This window comes from Hoplias malabaricus, chromosome Y (assembly GCF_029633855.1).
Source record: "Hoplias malabaricus isolate fHopMal1 chromosome Y, fHopMal1.hap1, whole genome shotgun sequence".
NCBI classification, from domain to species: domain Eukaryota; kingdom Metazoa; phylum Chordata; class Actinopteri; order Characiformes; family Erythrinidae; genus Hoplias; species Hoplias malabaricus.
Window position 1 is genome coordinate 6,512,251 of NC_089820.1, and position 17,644 is coordinate 6,529,894.

At 38.4% G+C, this 17,644-nt stretch overlaps 1 protein-coding gene across 2 annotated transcripts in view; it reads right to left on the reverse strand.

Annotated features, from left to right (window-relative positions):
- Positions 1–17,644, reverse strand: part of LOC136678846 (lysyl oxidase homolog 2B-like) — a 43,875-nt gene that overhangs the window by 18,715 nt on the left and 7,516 nt on the right. For both annotated transcript variants that reach the window (XM_066657008.1, XM_066657007.1), the window contains exon 4: positions 759–970. In XM_066657008.1, coding sequence (XP_066513105.1) covers positions 759–970 — 212 coding nt within the window. The remainder of the gene's footprint in view (positions 1–758; positions 971–17,644) is intronic.

Consider the following 17,644-nt stretch of genomic DNA (forward strand, 5'->3'; position numbering starts at 1 on the left):
TGTCTTCTAATCTAGTTTATGTGCAGAGATATGGGAAGGCTTCAGGAACATATAATACAAATACATAAAATAATAATAAAAAAATACATTAAAATCATGGACTTCTCACTCATTCCTTGTGATGCCTCAGCAACTGGAGGCACAACTGACTTTGCACTGGCTGTTTGAGATGCCCCACACCATGGGTGACAACTGGCCTGCTTGCCATACCACAGATCCAGCCCCGTGAACACCAAGGAACTTTGAAACTCCAACCTAGGAACAGGGTGGACTTGCCCTTAAGTGAAGGGATGTTTCACCCTCTGTGGAGCCCAAAACTGGAGACAAGCATAAACTCGCCAGAGGTGCTTTGTGAACCAAGTTTTCTTAGAAGGTAGCAGGAGTGTTTGTGTTTGACAGCCATGCCATGTTCCTTGTTTGTTCTTTACAGTCTTTCTGTGGCTTTCTATTGTTATATAAAGAAATATAATGTCATATAAATGTCCGCCATATCATTCAGCCCTAACACCACATGTCCAAATATATGTAGATTTCTTCTAAATGAAGGGTTATTAAATTAACAGGTAATTTATCATCTTTCACCCTCCTGGGAAAACTCTGCAACACTCTGGAGGCCCTTTTTTTCCTTTTTTTTTTCCTTTTGTCAGCATAAATGTTTAAACTAATAACTGACTACTGTTAGTTAATATACTACTAAAGATAAAGTACAATCTGAGCAGCAGAGTAAAGACTAGAGTAAATATTATTTGCACACTGACTTGTAGACACGAGCGTTGTATCTCTTCTCTCCAGGGAAGCCAAACATGCCGCAGATAACTCTGCTGTTCATTGCACTCCACTCTTCATTGCAAATCTGCTTCCACTTCCCTCCATCTTTCACCTCAACGTAACCCTCCGTAACAGGGACCCTCTTCCTGTAGGTCGCCAGGATGGGACGAATACGGACGTCTTCCACCTGGATGTTTAAATTCTGCCAAATAATAAGAGGTAAAGTACGATTACATTTTACAACAACATTTATCATACTTTGGTAATCACTTCAATGTTTCTTCCTCACATTATGAAACACCTATTACAGTGACACCTAGCGGCCTGGATGTATAAGATATGGCTGGTCTCATGTGTGGGTGTCTTTTCTATGGAGTAAAAACTACTTAAATAATGAAGAACTAGAATTCTTGATTCTTCATGTCATGCGAGAGATAAAATAATTACTGTTTACTACATTGAGTAGAATAGGAAAAATGACTTGTTGTGTGCTTAATACTGGTAAAAATACTGGTAAAAATACTTCAGAAACTGAACATCAGTGTTAGTAAATGGGAATGTATGCATCCTCAGTATCCTGGACCTATATTATATTCTGTTGTATGCGGAAATGAAGATGAAGCTGTTACAAAAGATACATAAATTAATGTATGAATCCACAATTTTGAAATTTCTGGTGGTTAAAATGACTTTTTGGTTAACCTTAGAAAAACAACTTTAAATAAAAAATGAGAGCATGATCTTACTCAGACCACATTTAGCCACAATCTATTAAATGCAGATAAACATTAAGTGTGCATTAAAATGTGTAGATGTAGACATTCACTTAGACAATCAACAAAACATTCCATTTGAACAGGGACCCCCCCCCCCCCCAAAAAAACAAAAAAACATCATTAAATAATAATAACAATAATAATACTCAAAATAATAATACAATTTCTCATTTCATATAGTCAGAGGTATGTTGTATTTGATGAGGTAAATCTAATGAGTTTCTATTATTCCCCTACAATCAGAAGCGTCTCTGGGAAAAAAATAAATTTAACGTCTGTGTTTTACATCACATTGAAGTTACATAAGTCAACTCTGGAGCCTCAGTAAGGGTCTTAAAGACCACTCATGTCAAACTCCACTTTTATGATTCCACACATTCTTAAAAAACAAGAATCTTGTGGAGACGGTCTTATTTATTCTGAGATGTCATGAGTATTGAGATTGATTATATATCACAGAGATCCAGGGGGAAATTTATGCTTTTAGCAAAGGCAGGAGGAATGTGGAGAAGTAGAGGTAGAATCAATCTTAATATGCAATATAACACCATTCAGTCTTTCCAGTAAAATGGGAAGGTTTTATACTAGATGTTGGAACATTGCAGTGAGTATCTGCCTGCACTCAGATTAGATAGTGATACTGGATTGTTAGTTCTGTTTCCTGTGATGTGCCCTGAGGGTTTTTTGTTTGGTGGGGCATCTGTGGGACATATTTATCATTTTGGATTCCAAATTAATTTTTCGCTTCCAACCAAGGGCTTTGAATATAACTCTGACCTGGGTTTGTTATTGGAACAGTAGTAGGAATGGTGCAAGTCCATTAAAAAAGTGTTCAGAATTTCCTGTAGCAGGATTACAATTTTAGAAGCCACACAGAGAGGACTTGCATTCTTTTGCCTTGGGTTTTCTAAGCCTGAGAGACAGCATTCTATGCTGTGCTCAGCAAAAAGCAACTGAAGCCTTCCAGAGCTTGACCTGCCCTCCCTCTCTGCCCTCCACACGCCTCCACCTACACAACTGTCTGCAGAACCACAGAACAAAAACCAAGGCTTTCCTGAAGCTTAAGAGACAGGTCTTCTTTCCCTTCTCTCTCAGACCACAGCAGGAGGGTCAGAGGATCAATGGTATTTTTAAAAGAGACTCCAGGATATGGAATGGAAGCCTGAGTCTTTATGTGGGAATGTTGTAATGGAAGGGAATCTGCTGAGTTCAGAGGGTTCTGGTCTCTGCCCAGTAATGCATGGGTCTGCCATTCAACAGAACTTACACTAGATGTCAGAATATATTTTTAGATGTGGCTCATAATGATGAATTCAGCTTGAAGTTGCACCCATGTGCTCACATGCCTTGTATATTAAATCAGCAAGCTCAATGAAAAGAATTGGTTAGACAGGTATAAAGCCTCACAGCACGGTGGAGCAGTGGAACTGTGTTCTCTGGAGTAATAGGGCACCATCTAATAGGTTTCGAATGAGTTGCAGTGCCAGAACCAACCATTCAACACCAGTACTTGACCTCAGAAATGCTCTCATGGATGCCATCAGATCCTATCAGACATGTTCCAAAATAGAAGTCTTCCCAGAAGATCAGAAGGGTGAAAAACCCTGATATCAATCACCTTGATTTACATTTGACTTTTTAATTTGAGAGATTGTTGTGTGTGTCCTTTGCTAAAGAAAAAACAGCTTGAGCTTAAACAAACAAACAAACAAACAAACACATAAATAACTTATCTCAACCCTCTAAAGGTCAGCAAAGTAATTTTCAGAGGTGCTATGGTTGCCTTTAGTAACCGTACAATGATTGTGCTACAGAGATCTCAGCGGATTTGTCCACTTCCTGAACACCTGTGATTCGCCACAGAGCTCCTTAACATCTGAGTCTAGTTATTGCACACAATGAACAAGTCATGCAATCTGCTATGGCTCCCCAAAGGAGGAATATTTCGTGTAACTTGATTTGTTTGTCTAAAAGATTTTAGACATATACTGAGTGAGTTCAGCTACTTACAGAGACTCACACTGCTCAATAATTTTCAATTGTGAACACAGCTTTTATAATAATGTGTAAAACTCTTCATAAGAGTTGAAAACTGTAAATTCTTAACCTGTTTTCACACCAGCAGCGATTTCTCTTATCGTTGACCAAATGGCTGATTGAGCATCCTCTGGAACTTTGGTCAACCTGAACTTTGGTTGCCACGGTTTCACTGACGCTAAAACACAGTGGTGGTGATACCACCCTGCTGAATGCTGAATTCCTATTGGTTATCTTCAACCTGGTCGCGTTGCTGACTCCGCCCACTTCGGGCCCCGAGCCTTCTAGCTGCCTTGTGACGCCGGAATTTGCTTTCACTGAAAATGTAGGAACTCTGGCCACTTTGTCATGTTGCGTTGCTGCTGGGCGCACTGTAAAATGTTTGACTACAATTTCTGTAACAGTAAAATAGACAAAACATCATTTTTAAATTTCTTTACTGGAAAAAATACATTATTATGTTAAATATGGTGTTTATAATGGAAATTTTCCATAATATTCACAAAACAGTCAACACTGTAGTTTTTGCCTTTATTTTCTGTCACTGTTAAATGTGCAAACGATTACGGCCAAGGATTGAGAGGAGTAGGAATTTGAAGGAAGTTCCAGGCATGCCTAGTGGATCCACGTTTTGTGAGATTTTCAGGGTTTATTGTGGGCTTTCTTTTTGTTTAGGACATTTTGATTTTTTGGGATGGGGGATTATTTTGCGTATTTGTGTGTTTTTGTTCGGTGGCGCAGCAGGTAGTGTCGCAGTCACACAGCTCCAGAGACCTGGAGGTTGTGGCTTAAATCCCACTCCGGGTGACTGTCTGTGAGAAGTTTGGTGTGTTCTCCCCGTGTCTGCGTGGGTTTCCTCCGGGTGCTCCGGTTTCCTCCCACGGTCCAAAATCATACATTGGTAGAAGTATTGGTGACTCAGAAGATTGTCCATAGATGTGAGTATGTGTGTGTAACTAGTCACTGGACTGCATCGTGGTGCAGTGCTGGTTCAAAATAAAATAGGGATAAAATAGGGAGGGTTGCGTCAGGAAGGGCATCCAGCGTAAAAACTGCCAGATCAGTGTGCGGAGCGCGGTTGGTCCGCTGTGCTGACCCAGGACAGGAGCAGCCGAAAGACAAAGAAGAAGTGTGTTTATGTTCATGTTTGGTGTTGGTCTGTGACAAGATGTGTTTTATTCAGAAAAGTTCACCATTATCTTGTGGATTGTGGCACCCGCTGAATCTCATCACACACTAAGCCCAAATACTGTCTGTTACCTTGTTGCTTTCTGCACTACTCTGTTTCTCTGTAGTTTTTTAATGTAAATACTATGGGTTTTTTACAGTGTATATATGTTTTTTTCCATTGTATTTTATTTTTTAAAACAAAATTGTAATTGAATATAAAATGAAAGCTTGGCAAAAAATATACTGCAATATCTTACACACTGTGACCATACCTTTTGCTGTAGAGATAAGCAACTATGCTCTCAAAGGTGGCAGAGTGATGTAGTTTGTGATCCAGAGCTAAATATACAAAATCAGCAAAGCCAAAAGTTGGCAAGATGGATTATAATTCATTCATTACCTTTGGGATGAATTAAAGTCCAAAATAATCATTGACAATTAGTGCGTAAGTATTGTTGTGCTGCTACTAGGGCTGAATACAATCAAATTCTCACAGTAGTGTTCGAAAATATAGTGCAAAGCCTTCCTAGAAGGATGGATGCTGTAACTGCAGCACTCTGAATGACTTTGTTTACAACTCAACCACAGAATTATGCAGAAACTTCTGAAGGAAATTCCACTTAAAAAGAGCAAATTCTGTAGCCTGAAGTAAAATGCCTCACAGTGATCTGAAACGGACACCAGGTTAGATGAAGTGGTCATTTCAGCGTCCAGACTAAACTGTATTTATGTCTCGCTGTTGACCATATTTGATGCTAAAGCATGCCTTTCCAAAATCTAAATTTGAACTCTTGTGGTTGACGACAGGAATAAACAAAATATAGACTGGTTTCAGGGTAATGGCACAAAACCAAGCAAAACTTGTTTTTCTTACCTAAGCAGCCACATAAAGGAGTATACAAGGACATTAGCTTCCAGATTTATTCTTTCGCATGTTGGTTATATATACTATAAGCCCAAAAGTTTCTGATCATAGGTAGTTTGTTTGTTATTTTGCTGCAGAAACAGCTTCAATTCTTCTGGGAAGACTTTTTGCTTGACGTTGGAACATTGCTGTGAAGATACAATGGCATTAGTGAGGTCAGGTTCTGAGGTCAGAAGATTAGTTCCAGCATTCCACCTTACCCTAAAGGTACTGGATTTTGTTCTAGCACTTCAGAGAATGCAGAATTCACCACTAAGCTGCACAATGGCAACAAGCAACGGGACATGGAAAAATAGGTATTAAACACAGAGATGAAATTAGACACAACATTAGCAAATTCAGTTACAAAGTTCAGGTTTTTCAAAGCAAACAAAGAAAAACTAACAAACAAACAAAAACACCTGAAAACACTGAATGGTAACTTTCCACATTAAAACTAAGCATTAAAAGAATGCTTATCATAGTTGATATTTTAATTGCTAAACATTGAATAACTATTTAAATTTAGTTACATTATTTTAAATAGTTAAATAAAACATTATTACCCACATTTCCTCCACAGATCTAGCCTTACATGCTTAGAGAATGCTAACTCCAAATACTGTTACATCTACGATTGAACTGAGTGATGGGGATTGAGAGAAGGGCAATTATGGAAGTCTTGAATCTGCACAATGTACATAATTTTACTGGCTTCTTTCAATAAGCGAGAGGTGCTCATTTGTATTATTAGTCACAAACATGTTAAGACAACATTTGCATGTTTCAGAAGTGAGAGAGGGAATAGGCTAGCTGTTTAGTAGCATTTTATTACTGGAAAACAAAATAGTTTCAGAAACACGTGTGGCTTGTTTACTCAGCAACTAGTGTGTGTGTGTGTGTGTGTGTGTGTGTGTGTGTGTGCGTGTGTCTTTCTATTTGGAGGGACGGTTGGGATATGTTTCTCCAGCTGGGATATCAATTTGTGAAGAAGACATGTCTGCCCTTGTGAACAGACTAAGTCAAAAAAAAAAAAAAACAGAGAGAGAAAAGAAACCCTCCTACAGCACATGAAGCTAGGGAAGGAGAAAGAGGCACAAGCGGTGAAGCACTCTCCTCAGCTGGAGAGAAAAAAAGTGCAGAGGAATGAAAAAAAGAAACAGCCTGTGACAAAATGCATGTGCTCAAGCAACACTCAGACAAAGAGAAAAAAAGAGAGAGAGAGAGAGAGAGAGAGAGAGAAAGAGAGAGCGAGAGTGAAAGAGAGAGAGAGAGAGAAATGGAAAGAGAACAAATGTTCTCAAGTCGAAAAATCCGAAAGTCGAAAGTCCATTGAATAATACCAGTAAATTTGAGTAGAGTCAGTACATAAGTACTTTGCAATTGTAATTAATATTGAGCTATCTTCAGTTTCTACAAGACAAATTACATTCAGTTTTAATAGTTAGAAAAGAGTTTCAAAGACTGTGTCACAAAAAATATATATGAATAACATTTTATTAAATGTGAGTGAGAGTGTGAGTGAGTGACAAGTCAATTCCATGAGGTGATTCACATCTAAAAATGCATGCATATTAATGCTATCCAAAAAAAAAGACAAATGACTGTGCTGTATAATATTCAGTTGTAATCAGCTCAATTTCCTGCTATGTACTACACAGAAAATGAGGCTGACCAATCAGAGCTCACTTGTGATGCTTACATTCCAAATGCAACAGAATGCTCATCTGATTAAGACAGAAAAAAACAGCTCATACAAGAAACACTGACGATGAAATTAGCCGTTTTAAAGAAACAAATTAATACTGCCTGAAAGCTGGGGACCAAGTGAAAGTACTTGCATACAAATGATCAAACTTTTGTTTTTTATTTATTTTTTTCTATATGTCTTCTAGTCTGTTCATGGCTGGTCTGATGTACCATATGATTGCGCTTTTTAGGTGCCATACTTATAGGATCAAGATATAATCTACTGCTATTTCTTCAAAATATTGTTTTTTTTTCTCAGAGGACTAGTGAAATAGCAAATCAACCAACAAAAATTGACCTTAAATTAAATAGCCACAGTTTTTTTTTTATGCTACCGATGCCTAAAGTAATTTTGACACCATGCTCTGCTGTTTTTCTGCTTACTCGCCTGAGGAGGCCCAAATAAGGTGTGATATGTAATAGGATTTTTAATATCATAAGCGGTTACGGAGAATGAATGAATGAATGAATGAATGAATATTGTTGATTGTTTAAAATCAGAAACATGATCACATTTCCAGATGGGTTTCAACACATAAATAGAAACTGAACACTAAACTTTAAAGAAAACATCATGTTTAAATTTGTTTTACTGGACTGTATCCTAAGAATACCATGACAAATCCCATTAAACACCCCCCACCCCAATCCTGACTCACCATCCTCCCTCTTGTGGGAAAAACTGGCAAAGATATATCACAATCACAACATGTAGCAATAAAATCACAGTTCCTGCACAGCTCTAGCAAAGGCTCTGCAGTCGTTTTGGGGGAAAACAGCTGGAGCAAAGTACTCAAGAGTGTGTCCTTGTAGTGTGTTACGGATTGGAACATGATCTCCACTGTCCTCATCTTCTGAGCCCCTTGTCAGTAAATCTTGCCTTTGCTGAACACCCAACATATGGAACCAATAGAGTCTTGAGTGACAGTGAGGGAATGTTTAAAAACAGGGAGCAAATGCATGAGCTCAGGCAAGTGAACTGTGTTTTTACCACAGTGGTAAGGAATCTGAAGGCAATGAAAGACATAACCTTTAACCCCATGGTGTTAACATGTAGGTGACCTCCCTTCATACAAGTCTCTTTTTACAACACAGAAGAGGTTCTAATAACAAAACAAACTTCTCACACTTTACACTCTCAATACATTCAACAACAATAATAATCAGAAATAATATAAGCTGTGACCTCCTTACTTTAGCAGAGTTGTGGCCACACGTTTTTGGCTTCAGATGAACCTTTCTAGAGAAAAGTTTATTATGATCTACTTGTGAATGTGGGGCAATGGATGGCTGGATTGTATGGGACTACTTTAAATTGCCAAGGGGGTGGGGGGCAGGGGGATTAGGTGCAAGTTGGACAGGGACAGCATTTTTCATTTAATTTGTTTAGTTTTAATTGGACGAATTGGAGAGGGTGGACCGATATTAGGACTTAATTATTTTCATGTGGAAAAAGGCTGATTCACATTGCCTAAAAGAGGCGCAATCAAGCAAAAAGCAAGGGAATACCTGTATTAGCATGAAATGAAATTGCTTTACTGTTGACAGCTTCAGCTTCTGAACCTTCAATTTCCAAATCTAGAAAATTCTCAATCTGGAATTTAGAACCGAAATACTAAACAGCAACCATTTCAACTTTCTGCTTTAAAAACAGTCTAACCAATCACAGCCCTGTTTTGGTGGTTGACTGTGACAGTAGAACAGCTCATCATGATGGTTCCAGAACACAAAAGTAACAGCTGACTACTAATGCGCAGATCCTAGAAAATGTATTGAGGACGGTAAGGCTGCAGACTGATTGTACAATTTAGCAACTTATTTTTGTTAACATTTACACGTTTTTGCATGTCTTTCTGTAAAATACTGGTTCCCAGATAGTGCCTTTGAGATGCAAGATAATTTGTTGTCGAGTCTAAGAACAAAAACTGGCCTTCAGTCAAACAACAGAGAATCTTAAGAGAATCAACAAAAACAGGTCTGAGATCAAATAACAAAATGAACACATAGTCTCACAGATCTCAATCACAGTATTAGTTTAAGACTAATAAATGAATCTAAAAACAAAAACAAAAGTCTAATGATGAAAAAAATACAACATTTACAATTGTGGAGAACTAAAGTTCTCTCTGGTTTGTTTACATTCAGAAGCTCCACATCTTTTTAGGTGAAAAAACATGGCCAAAGTTTAACTTGTCTGTAAGTTTTTATTCATAAGTTTGAATTTACACAGAAACTCATCTGTAACTCAATTAATCGTGCAGTTAATGCCCTCCCAATCTTAAAGAAGAGGTTCCTACCTAAGTAATGTGAAACAGAAAAAATAAGTCCAAATTACTCATATAGTGAGAAGGAATAAAGCAATATCCTTATCTCTTTTTATGAATTTTAACATTTGGAGGGGTCTTTGGCATCTTTTCTGCCGTGAGGAGAGAGAGAGAGGAAGTCTAGCATGTCTGACTGAGCCACTTTGATGTTTTTACTTGTTTTCTGACAATGGGGCTTCGTACTAAACACACTAAACCTGTTTCTAGCACACAAACATACTGGAGAACTAACTAATGTTGAGTAAACACTTGGAATTGTTTTAGTTTTATTAGAGTTTTTTTTTTTATTACAATCGTGAATGTCTCCTTTAAGGAAACAGCATAATTTGGCCTTCAGTTAAACTACAATAATCAGCAGGGAACATTAACCAAATGTGCCTGGCTTCTGCTAGCTTTCACTCCTACCACACCATTTAATTTAGAGTCTAACATGCTGCTGAACTGCTCTCGGCCTTTCCTCCCTAGCAAAGCCCAAGGGATCTCCTTCCTTCCTTTTCAAATAAACAAAGATGTTTATATGGGCGGTGGCATACTGCACGTGCTAATGGCTCACATGGTACGGAATATTCCCAGGGCTCTTACTGTTTTGGGCTTAAGCAACAATGCTAATTGATTGTTATCGCTTTCTGTTAATAAACAACAGTAAATAATGCATCATAAAAAAGTCTGTCAAAACCAAAATGGCCTTGTGGTTTAAATTGCAAAACAAGGAGGAAGAAAGTCCTATTCGAGTACAGAGCATGCCATGGAATGTTAGACATCTACTGGACAAAACCTGCAGTAATCCAGTTGAATAGAAAGAAAGCAGAGTCATGTTTCAGGGTGAAATGGGTAATGCAAGAGAAAGCCTAGGCTAGAAACAGAATAACAGAGAACAGGCCAAATGTCTCACCACAGACAGTACAATCTGCAGAACTCTCAAAATTGTGGTTTCATGCAGGACTAGGTTTAATTCAGGCAAGGAGTACTTTCAGTGCTGAATGGTCCTAAAGCAAGGGTGGATAATATGCCCGAAATATAATTATACCTAGCATTTTGAAAGACATTTTCATGATATTCAATGTGAATCAAATCATTCCGTCTTTCCAAGCTTTTACAAGTTGGGAAATCCCATGCAATATCACAGCCTTCTTTGACCTTACCAACTCCCTAACATAAAAGCTAACGTGGGTGTCTCTTGGTGAAAAAATGATAATATTCTCCTCCAAGTGTGCTGAGATTTCATGATGTTGTGATAGCAGTATTTCAAAAACAAGTTGGCTGGCCCCAGGTGGTTCAGAGAAAACATGTGCTAGCTTTTGCCCTTCAAGTCTGATAGCACCATGTGACTAAATAGGACCTTGCTACTGGATAGAACTGTCAATAACAAAATACTGGGAAAAAATAAATATGTTCTCTCTTTGTACTGGAGCATCCTGTTAGTTCTCCTCAATTTCTGGCAATATCCTTGATATACTGGAAAAAGCAGATGTAATATATATGTGATGTAATATATTATGATAGCCACCAACAACTATTGCCCACTCTTGTCCTAAAGGCATGTTGTTTTCATAGAGAGAAAGACAAAAAGCATGAGGAAAGGCAGTGAGAACATGACGTAATTCCTAAAGAACAGATGTCAAAATGAATAACGCCCACTATAACAGTTTAACTATAACCCCAGTTTGTGTTTCCAGTGATGAGCTCAGTGCTAGAGGCTGTAGTTTTCACCTTTAACCTCATCAAAAAAAAAGCTGAAAGCAAGAATGTATGACAAAGGAAAAAAATCAAGTTTGAACAGCTGAACAGTTTGCACTTCATAAAAAAGTGGATCCTGTGGTTTAAGCTCTCGTTACAAAAACACTTCTTTTCCATACAAACCAAATGAGAGGCCAGTGGTTATTTGAGCTGGATCTCATTTTCTGGTCATTGATCAGGTCACTTAAATGCCCAACTGCAAACCATTTCAACTTGATGAGTTACAGGCCTTTTTTTCTAGACACAGATTAAACTTAGGCTCAAATCAGGCTAATGTTTATTGTGTAGTAAGGACTATTTCATACCACGAAAAACAAACAGATGAAAAATAGAACAAATAAGAAGCCAAAACTGTACATTTATCAGTCCTTTAAACATTACTCTACACACTGAAGGTCCAGTTTTGGTGCTACAGTGCAAATGTTATTCTTTTTTGTCTATTTCCTTTTCTCAGTATGGCCTTCTTGACAGCCCCACATCCTTTAAAGACACAACATATGATGATGATAATTCTTTTTAGCTTTTGTTGCTGATACCTGTATTGTTTCAATACCATAATGTGTCCCCTTAATAAACTAAAAGTTCTCATTACAGTGATTGTTAGTAAGAATTGGTAACATATCTACAAAAATGTTCTACCATTACACCTTAAATTTTACACGTAATTTTTAAATAAACCCTGCTGTACACAATTCCATGGCGGAGAAAAGTCAGTCTGTTCAAGAACCGCATGCAGCTGCATGATCCTAGCTTTGCTCCAGGGCCCAATTTTTTATCAAGCATTCTAAAGTAACGCAGCTTACAATCACATTCAGGAGGACTGAGGGGTTAACAACTGATCCTGATGAGTGTCTCTGGCTTCAAGGCTTAGGCAGAGGGGGAGTTTGGGAACATATGAGTCACCAGTGTAGCACTTGCTAAGAAGCTGGGAAGAGAACAATGGCATTTATCCTCAGTCGAGACTCCTACTGAACCTCTGAGCTTTAAAGAAACATTCCCCATAATGAGGCTAATAGTTTCAGTGAGGTGTGAAATTTTTCTCCTCCATCTGCATAAATATGAAGTCTTAGCAGAAGCAAAATACACACATTCACTCCTGTTTCTATACAAGTGCAGCTGGAACTTTAAATTAGGAGCATGAGTGCAAGCACAGATTCAGATTTCATCACCACAATTTTATAACATGGGGCTACACGGTGGTGCAGCAGGTAGTGTTGCAGTCACACAGCTCCAGGGGCTTGGAGCTTGTGGGTTCGATTCCCGCTCCGGGTGACTGTCTGTGAGGAGTTGGTGTGTTCTCCCCGTGTCCGCGTGGGTTTCCTCTGGGTGCTCCGGTTTCCTCCCACAGTCCAAAAACACACGTTGGTAGGTGGATTGGTGACTCAAAAGTGTCCGTAGGTGTGAGTGAATGTGTGTCTGTGTTGCCCTGTGAAGGACTGTCGCCCCTTCCAGGGTGTATTCTCGCCTTGCGCCCAATGATTCAAGGTAGGCTCTGGACCCACCCAGAAATTTTGAGAATATTTCCTTAACATTTGTTAATTCTATGGTCTGTCTGTGGGTTGGAGAAAATCCCAGTGTTTGTACACAACCCTGGCTCAGTAAACGGGAAATAAACTCTGTCCGATAATAAAACCTTAGTCGAGTCAAACTTCAACCACAACAAGCTACAGTCTACCTCTTACTTAAACATATTATTCCACCTTAAAAGTTGCACCTAGTTACATTACTTAAGGCAGAACTGACTGTAAATTTAGGAGACAGCTAACTTTGCATGGTACTATAAAACTAAACAGCTCCAGTTACAAATTTGTTTTTGCGGTCATTTTAAATAGAGAATACAAGCTTACCAACATGTTTTATTTCAGCAACAAACACGCTACTGTCAGCTTCTTACTTAAACATGCCGTTTCATGTTAAAAAATGTGGAGCCCCTGAACAAACACAAACATTTGGGGGAGTTTGTTTTGCTGTGAGAACAGTAGTTTGCCTTTAATTAACTGGTTAAATAACAGACTTGCACAGCTGTATGTGACCGACTTCTTTACTTTTGCTTTTGTTTAAAACCCATGAATTTTCATATTCTCAAAAAAGAATTCAAGCTACAAATCCAAGCACAATTGGCCTCCATCTCCCACTATTACTAGCACGATACCAGGAAGCACAGACAAAAGTAGATCTGAGCATTTACTGTTCTCCTCCAAGCATGTTAAGTCATTTAATAGTGTTGGGGGAGATTGACAGCTCCAAGGAATCACATGCTCATCAACCACCCATATTTTGTGCCATTGTGTGTGAGTTGGTGAGTCTTAGCTTAGGGTGCAATTAGCAATGACTAAACTGAGAGTAATCACTGTGATGTTGATGTGTTATTACGTATTAGTGACTGATCAGATTTCAATGTAGAAATAGTAAGCAGCATGCACAAGTAAATGGTTTCAATGATCTATCTAAAAACCGCTGTAGCAAAAGTAAGAATACCTGTTAAAAGACTAAATAAGATCAGTCTTAATCTTGTCTGGGCAATTCTTAAGAGTCTAGAAAGCGTAGGGCAAATCTGAATATGGAATTAATTATTGTTTCTGACTGACAGGCAAATATAACGTTCATGTTAAGTAAGTGCTCAGATTTTTTAGCATTTAACATTTGGAACATGAATACAACCATAGAGCATGCAGTGTTTACACTAACACACTTAAATCCTTGAGGGTACACTGCAGGAAAACAGTGAATTAAAGCCAGGAAGGAGACTAACTAACTCTATACAGTGTACAGCACTTCCTGAGGACAACAAAGACATGATTTTTTTTGGTTGCAATCTGAACATTACATAACACATCTGTGAGAGGGCAGCAGGGTGTCAGACACAGTGGTGCATGTCCATTCTCCTCCCCCTTGATCTCTAGCTTAGATAAAAGTCAAGATTTAAAGTCTGGAAATGAGTGCTATTAATGCTGGCAACACTTTAAAAAACCCTTGAATGAAATGTATTATGGCTTTAGAGCTTGTGTTAGTTTAGCACGCCTCATTCTGGAAATGGAACTACCCAAAGTTACTTCAGAAATTAAAGCAACACAAGGTAGTATTTTTAACTTAAAATCACAGCTTCAATATGATTGTGATTCTTGAACCACCTGTAAGAGTGTTACAGCCCGTGTCTTTGCTACTCCAGGCTCAGCACTGCAGAAACTACACTATGCTACTGCTACAAACATTTGTAGGCAGGTAGGGAACCTCCCCCCTTGATTTTGGAACAGTGCTGTAAAATTAGGGCTTTACCTGTATATTCAGCTATTTGGGTTCGCATTTTTTGTGTGTGTGTGTTTTGATACAGCCCTATGAAAAAGTGAATAAAAGTATTTTTCTTCTGTAAGGGATTCTGCAACTACCTTGTGTTGCTTTAACAGAGAGTTTGTTGCTGTTAGAACAGCTTCTACTCTTCTACTTTATACTGGAAACTGGAACATTTATGAGAAGATTTGTTTGCATTCAGCCCTGAAAACATCAGTGAAGTAAGGAACTGATGTTGGACGGTAGGTTTTTGTTCTGGTACTCCAACTCAACCCAAAGGTAATGAATAGTTCTCTCTGAAGCTAGAGTGTGTAGGTCCGCTGTTCGACAACCCAGCACTATGATCAAACACACTACTTTTCAATACCAGATTCTTTTTTTTATGGAAGAATCATTAGGCAGGTGGCTGTCTACAGTTATTTTTTAGATGCTATGTTGAGGTTCACATAACTTATGAGGTTCACAAATTCACCAGGTTAAATCTCCTTGAAAAAAGAACTTGCACTAAAGCAAGTCCACCAGAAGCAAGTTGTTTTTCACATTCCTATTCAAATAAATGTTCTTTTCTTGCCCAGCAGGTACTATATTAGATAAGTGCTGCATGATAGATTTTTCTATCTGCCCACATTTGTAAAGAAGAGCCTAATGACTTCAGATGTCTCTCAGACATGCCCAAATGTGGTAAATGCTCTACAGCTGTTGGAGAAATATGACTGATATTAAAGCAGATGCCAAGGCCTTGAGGCACATTTGCAGCAGAGCAAGATCATGAAGCATGCCATTGATGCAGAGATGTTTAGCCGCTAACCGACAGGGAAGCTCAGGGATTGCCAAAGCCCTGATCTTCAAACACTGAGTAGAGGGTCCAGCTTGTTCATGGCTGTTGCAGAAGGCAGAACAAATATGCAGCAAATTTCACGAGTCAGCATCGACAGATACACAACTGACCACAAGTAGATTCTGATCAGGACACAGAATTACTGAACGGAAACCAGATCAGTTGTTTTGTGTAGAGCAGAACTAATATTAAAACCTTAAAATAATGTTAATAAATTACTTACAATAACAAACAAATGAATCAAACACACGTTCATGTTGTTCAACTGTGCACAGATGATGCAAGTGAGCCTAAGGTCATCACGACAAATGCCAAGGGTAGACTAAAGGGGTATAAAGCCACCCAGCATTGGGCTATGGAGCAGTGTCACTGTTTTCTCTTAAGTGATGGAGTTGGATCCAGAAAAAATCATCCTACATCCTTACCTGACTTTAGTAATGTCTTTAAACCCCCACATCAAATGTTCCAAGTCTTTCCAGAAAAGTAGAGGCTGTTACTGCAGCATAAGGAGGAACAAACTCCCTTTCATTTCCGAATACATATTGCAAGAACAGGTGTCTACAAATCCATGTAGTGTACATCTGAATTAAAATGATTATATGTGATATCAGAATTGGATTTCTTTCTATTAAAAGACTAATTCATAGTGGCCAACCACATATAAATGTGCTGTGACGCCAGTCGTTTTTCCCTCAGCCGTGTGTCTGCTGTGCATTAGCTCAAGAACATTACTCCTGCATTATGGCTAACCACGCTTCCTTTTAACTGCCGTTACGTGGGGCACTTGCAGCCCATCACCAGACGGAAAAGCTGACTCAAGATTTTCTCGCCCTCTGTGGCCCAGCTGGAGACGGCTAAAACCAACTCAACACCAGATGTCTAGACATCCGAAGGACAACATGCTTAAACTCATGGTTTCCTTTTACCTTTTACTTCTTCTTGAGAAAAAGATAAATGTAGTCAATATTTTTGCATTTTCTTTACTATACATTTTAAACCACAGATCTGGATGATGCTGCCATATTTTTCTTTTTTAATCATTTGTAGGAGCAATTACAGTGATACTGTGTTTCCTATCACTGCATAAACATGGCACAAGGAATCAGCTGTTGTTGCACACACCATAATGTTTTAAAAGTGAGCTATTTTGTTACAAACACCTTTAATGTCCAATTCAGATCAATAAAAGCCTGTAATTGAGTTTAAAAAAGCAGTCTGTCAAATGAATAATAATCTAAAAATATTCAGCGTTGTTAGATCACATTCATTACATATCAAACAAAGCAAATAAACTTAAAGAAAAGGAAAGGGATGATGGCACAATCACGTATCTCATGGTGTAAACTGATCTCAGTACCATACTTCTGGCCAGTTTTCTGAGATGAGACATCATCACTGCTCTGGAAGTTTTAATGCATTTTTTTATGCAGCTATGTACAGCTTGAAAATAACAGTCTCCTTTTAGCAAAGAGAGCAGCACTGAGTTCTGAATGCTGTTAGCATGGTTGTACACATGTACACATTTATATACACTTATGGCAGTGTATAATATGAAGTATATTCACCATCTCCAGCTCATGCTTAAGCAATTTATACATTCCACTGCTGAGCCGCCCTTGAGAAACAACAGAACTGACAGATCATTTCCAGTTAACTAACCCTTATCTTCTTGGCTCATAGATGAGGTCTCTGACTGTTTGGAGACCACCACTAGATACATTTGGAGCCATGTGTATTACATGTCCCCTACAATAAATAGAGTGCAGTCTGTAAATAATAGGTTAGTGCTGGCTTGGTATTTCTGAACAATAGGGGTGAAATAAAGTTATTGTCTTTCACTAAAGAAGATTCAGTATTTAAATCAGTATTGAAATCACAGATGCTACATTTCACCTAGAGAAGATAAAAAATAGTATACAGGCCAATGCCTTTCTATTCCACAACACAAGTGCCCCCAGCCTAAGCGTACAGCCAAGGACGCTCTGTTAAGGATGTTAAGGCATGTTTACCCGAACATGCAGTTATGTACTTTCCATAATGCATTTTTAAGAAC